We start from the raw sequence: 5,628 nt of genomic DNA, 5'->3' as shown, positions 1-5,628 counted from the left end.
AATTGTTAACAGAGTACAACTAAACAAAATAACTATATTCGTTGATCTTTGATGTTTTTGTTTGTGAATTTTTAATTATACATGATGGACGAATTAATATGTAAAATTATATTAATAGATATGTTAGTACAAGATAAAAATAAATGCAAATAATATATATCGTCAGACGTCAAAAAATAATTGAAGAAGCCTATTTATATTATTGGCCTTGTCATAATAACATAATATAATATCATGATCATATTTACTCATATGCCAAATCATAACTCATAAGCATAATATTACCAAAACTAGACACATCACTATCTGTGTCATTGTTGTGTTCATCCCCACATCACACACCACCACCACCACCACCATTCTCCTTCACTACTGACACAACACACTGTCTTCACAGATGGTGCAAAAAAAAAATTGAGAGATAGATTTCTCAAAAACCACAAGAATAATTCAAACACATACAATAACTAACATGCAACTGAAAACACAGTTTTCATTCCTTCTCATCATCATACTCATATGCTATACCATTGGTTCATTCTCTTCTTGTTTTGCTCATAACGATGAAACATCTGCATTGCTTTCCATAAAACAAGGTCTCATTGATCCATTCAACAGCCTCAAGGATTGGAAACTGCACGGTGCAGTTCCAGTTCACCACTGTAACTGGACTGGTGTATGGTGCAACTCAAATGGATCCGTTCAAAAGCTTGACCTCTCTCACATGAATCTCACTGGCACTGTTTCCAACGACGTAACAAAACTCAAGAGCCTCACTTCTCTCAACTTCTGCTGCAATGGATTCAACTCATCACTCTTCAAATCCGTAGTTAGCGTCACCACACTGAAGGTTCTTGACGTGAGTCAGAATTTCTTCACCGGCGAGTTTCCAATTCCAACGGTTTCTTCGCAGCTTGTGACTCTGAATGCGTCAAGCAACAATTTCTCAGGTTTGATTCCAGAGGAGATTGGAAATCTTTCTTTGTTGGAAACACTTGATCTTAGAGGAAGCTTCTTCGAAGGTTCCATTCCGAAATCGTTTGGTGAACTGCGCAATTTGAAGTATCTCGGACTCTCCGGGAACAATCTCACCGGCGAAATTCCGGCGGAGATCGGAAAATTGTCTTCCCTGGAGTTTATGATTATCGGATACAACGAATTCGACGGTGGAGTTCCGTCGGAATTCGGTAATTTCACGAATCTGAAGTATCTTGATATAGCAGAGGGGAATCTTGGCGGTGAAATTCCAAAAGAGTTGGGGAAACTCAAGTTTTTGGAGACGGTTTTCTTGTACAAGAACAGTTTTGGCGGGAAAATTCCGCCGGAAATCGGAAACATGAGTTCGTTAATGTTCTTGGATCTTTCGGATAACATTTTATCTGGAAAGATTCCAGATGAAATTAGTCAGATCAAGAATCTTCAGCTACTGAATCTGATGCGAAACCGGTTAACCGGTCCGGTTCCGGCCGGCATCGGAGATTTGAATCATTTGCAGGTTCTTGAGCTTTGGAACAATTCATTGACAGGGACATTGCCTAGAAACCTTGGAAAGAATTCACCATTGCAGTGGTTAGATGTATCATCCAACTCACTCTCTGGTGAGATTCCAGAGAATCTTTGCACCATGGGGAATCTTACCAAGCTTATACTCTTTAATAACGGTTTCTTTGGTCCAATTCCAGCAAGTTTATCCTCGTGTTCTTCCCTCGTTCGCGTTCGAATTCACAACAATTTTCTTTCAGGGACGATTCCTATTGGTTTTGGCAAGCTTAAGAAGATTCAGAGATTGGAACTGGCCAACAATACTCTCACCGGTGGAATTCCGGATGACATTGCTTCTTCAACGTCGCTTTCTTTCATTGATTTCTCAAGAAACAAGCTCTGTTATTCGCTTCCTTCGATGATTTTCTCCATTACAAATCTTCAGACCTTCATTGTTTCCAACAACAACTTGGAAGGAAAAATACCAGATCAGTTGCAGGACTGTCCCTTGCTTGGTGTCCTTGATCTCTCTTGGAATTGCTTATCTGGAAGCATTCCGGCTAGCATTGGTTCGTGTAAGAAATTGGTGAGATTAAACATGCAGAACAACCAATTGACTGGAGAAATTCCGAAAGCAATAGCGAGCATGCCTACATTGTCCATTCTTGATCTTGCTAACAATTCTCTGACTGGTAAAATACCTGAAAACTTTGGTATGTCGCCGGCGTTGGAAACATTCAATGTTTCGTACAATAAGCTAGAAGGCCCTGTCCCTGCAAATGGTGTGCTAAGAGCGATTAATCCGAATGATCTCGCTGGCAATGCCGGCCTCTGTGGTGGTGTCCTCCCTCCATGTGCCAAATCATCTTCATATTCGTCAAGCCATGGAAATTCATATACAAAGCATATTGTTCTAGGATGGATCATTGGAGTATCAACAATCTTTGCTGTTGCAATTGCGATTTTAGCTGCAAGATCATTATACATGAGATGGTACACCAATGGATTGTGCTTCTTCCCAAATGGATTTTATAAGGGTAACAAACGGTGGCCGTGGCGATTGATGGCATTTCAGAGGGTTGATTTTACAAGTACTGATATTCTGTCCTGCGTCAAGGAAACAAATGTGATTGGAATGGGGGCAACCGGCGTTGTCTACAAGGCCGAGATAGCACAATCAAGTACCGTTGTTGCAGTCAAGAAATTGTGGAGATCAGGATCTGATATTGAAGTGGGAAGCAGCGATGATCTTGTCGGCGAGGTGAATCTTCTAGGGAGGCTAAGGCATAGGAACATTGTTAGGCTATTAGGATTTCTTTATAATGACACTGATTTGATGATCATTTATGAGTTTATGCACAATGGAAACCTTGGGGATGCCTTGCATGGCAAGCAAGCTGGAAGATTGCTTGTGGATTGGGTTTCGAGGTATAACATTGCTCTGGGAGTCGCGCAGGGGCTCGCTTATCTTCACCATGATTGTCATCCGGCCGTTATCCATCGAGACATCAAGTCGAGTAACATACTGCTCGACATGAATCTCGAGGCAAGAATAGCTGATTTCGGGTTAGCCAAGATGATGATGCATAAGAATGAAACTGTCTCCATGATTGCTGGATCCTACGGATACATTGCCCCAGGTGAGAATTTACTTTTACTTTATGTAGGATTAATGTTTACTTTGTTTTTAGAAAGCTTAACAAGTACGATGGTCAAAAAGATCATAGCAATGACAGCATAGTTATTAGGATTGAATAAAAGCATCATGTTATTTAGAGTAGTGGTTAACTTTAGTCTTTGACAAAATTGCAAATATGAATCATGTTAGTCCTTAAACACTTATACATCACTATGTCATAACATTCCACTTGACGTCTAGGGTAACATCAATCAAGAATATATTCGAATTAGTCCACCAAGATAACCATTTTGTTAGTATCCCACTTATTTCATATGCCTTTTGTTTTTAAACACGTTTCCATACCTTGGAGCATAGTTGTCCCTGTGACCTCAAGGTCACGGGTTCAAGCCGTGAGAGCAGCCACTAATATGTAATTATTAGGTTAGATTGTCTACATGACACTCTCTGGATGCAGTCATTCTCTAAATTCTACATTAACACAGGATGCTTGTGTACTAAGCTGTCCTATTTTCTTTTTCCATAAATTGCAAGAACTAACACCAGTGCAACTTGAAGGACAAAATCGACGTTTCCTCATATGATTTATATGAAGATTAGTCAAAATAACTTTTCTCTTTCTCAGATGCATAAGATTCACATTGCCAACTATCTAAGTGCTTCATTATTTTGCAGAATATGGATACTCATTGAACGTGGATGAAAAGATAGATATCTACAGTTATGGTGTAGTATTACTGGAGCTTCTAACAGGAAAGAGGCCCTTGGATCCAGAATTTGGAGAATCAGTAGATATAGTAGGGTGGATTAGAAGGAAAATAGAGACTAAATCCTTAGAAGAAGCATTAGACCCTAGTGTAGGAAGCTCCAAGCATGTTCAAGAAGAGATGCTTTTGGTTCTCAGAATAGCACTTCTTTGCACTGCAAAACTACCAAAAGATCGACCCTCCATGAGAGATGTGATAATGATGCTCGGAGAAGCAAGGCCAAGGAGGAAGAGTGCTATGAGCAATGAAACTTTTGAAGCTAACAAGGGAATGCAAAATATTAGCACTTCACCAGTTAGTGGCCTTATTTGAGGAACCAAATTAGATTATCAAACTCTCGTGTTAACTCTTAAAATTATTATTAGAAGTTTACAAGTTTAGGTCTCCACAAAGAGCTTAGAACTTTAGGAGTAAATCCTCGTGAGTTTACGAGTTGATTCCCTTACCAGCAGCAAAACCAGATTCTTTTTTCTTTTTCTTTTTTTCTTTCAGTGTACTTAGATCTATATAGTTTTGTTAGTTTCATGTAATCTAGTAAATGAATCTATTGGTGAATATTTTGTTAAGATATCTCGGGGTATGTCAAAATGATTAATTTTTGGCAGATAAAACTTGTAATTTCTCATGTATCCTGTTTCTGATAAAGTGGCATGTTAATGTAATTCTGCCAGAAAAACAGACAAAGCAACTGAGGAATACAACTGATAAATTTTGTCTCATTTCTTGATTCGTGTGATTTGTGTTCACATTTTTCCCTTATTTTTATTGTGATCAATTCACTAGACCGTTCCAAAGGAATTGAAATTCATGTAGCTCCGTTTGTCAGTTCACTTAATCTGACAGGCTTGATTTCTGAAGTTATCAAATTTACAATTTCAACCCCATTAAAAAAAAAGTAAACATGGCAGCTCCCGTACAAAGCATCTTGCATTATTCAAGATCTTGAGAAGGATTCCAGCCCAAAGAAGGAAGAAAATAATTTAAGAATGGAAATAAAAATGATGTTATTCACACGTATTATATCATGGTGTGTTATGTAGAATTGTGAACCTGCATATTTAGGGTTCTATAAAATGCAACTTGCGTTTGGAGGGAACGAAAAAAATGCAAGTTGCATTTTAACCTAAACGAAAAAAAAGAAAGAAAACATTATCGTGCGTTTTATCTAGGAGGATTGCATGGACGAAACGTGTCCATCTTTTGAATAAAAACAAAAAATCTTTTTTCATCAATCTTTTTGCCCAGAAATTAATTTGATTATGGATAAAAGATTGGTGATAAACTTGTATATGTATGCATGGTGTGTTATCCATAAATGTGGACCTGCGTCAGGGGCGGAGCTAGAAAAAATATTAGAGGGGGGCTAAAATTATTTACAAAATAAAATAATATTAAAATAAATTTTTGAGAAGGGGCTAAACTGAAATTTACATGTAATTTACATGTAAAAAATTAAAATTAGGGGGGCCGTTGCCCCCTTTCCCAGTATGTAGCTCCGCCCGTCCTACGTTGATTAGAGACTTGCAAAATGCAGGTGTTGGAATAAAAAATCTGCCGCTGCTGCAAAACGCAGGCTGCGATTGAGCTGGGAAGAGAACCAGCAAACGAAACGTGCCCTATATGCCGACAGGAGCAGGTTTTGACCAACATGGAACTGCGCAAAACACAGGCTTCCTAGCTGCACGCGCGCCACGTGTTCTCGAAGGGTGTTCAACTTGGTCCTTATAAGCCAAAACGCAT

The 5,628-nt window shown here is 38.8% G+C and overlaps 1 protein-coding gene across 1 annotated transcript; it reads left to right on the top strand.

Annotated features, from left to right (window-relative positions):
• Positions 1-306: 306 nt before the first annotated feature.
• LOC107473882 (MDIS1-interacting receptor like kinase 1) lies at positions 307-4,759 on the top strand. Its single transcript, XM_016093478.3, has 2 exons — positions 307-3,122; positions 3,797-4,759. Exons 1-2 carry the CDS (start codon positions 473-475, stop codon positions 4,198-4,200), a joined length of 3,054 nt encoding a protein of 1,017 aa, XP_015948964.1. The 5' UTR covers positions 307-472; the 3' UTR covers positions 4,201-4,759.
• The last annotated feature ends 869 nt before the right edge of the window (positions 4,760-5,628 follow it).

This window comes from Arachis duranensis, chromosome 2 (assembly GCF_000817695.3).
Source record: "Arachis duranensis cultivar V14167 chromosome 2, aradu.V14167.gnm2.J7QH, whole genome shotgun sequence".
Lineage (NCBI taxonomy): Eukaryota > Viridiplantae > Streptophyta > Magnoliopsida > Fabales > Fabaceae > Arachis > Arachis duranensis.
This window is presented reverse-complemented; position numbering and strand designations above follow the sequence as displayed.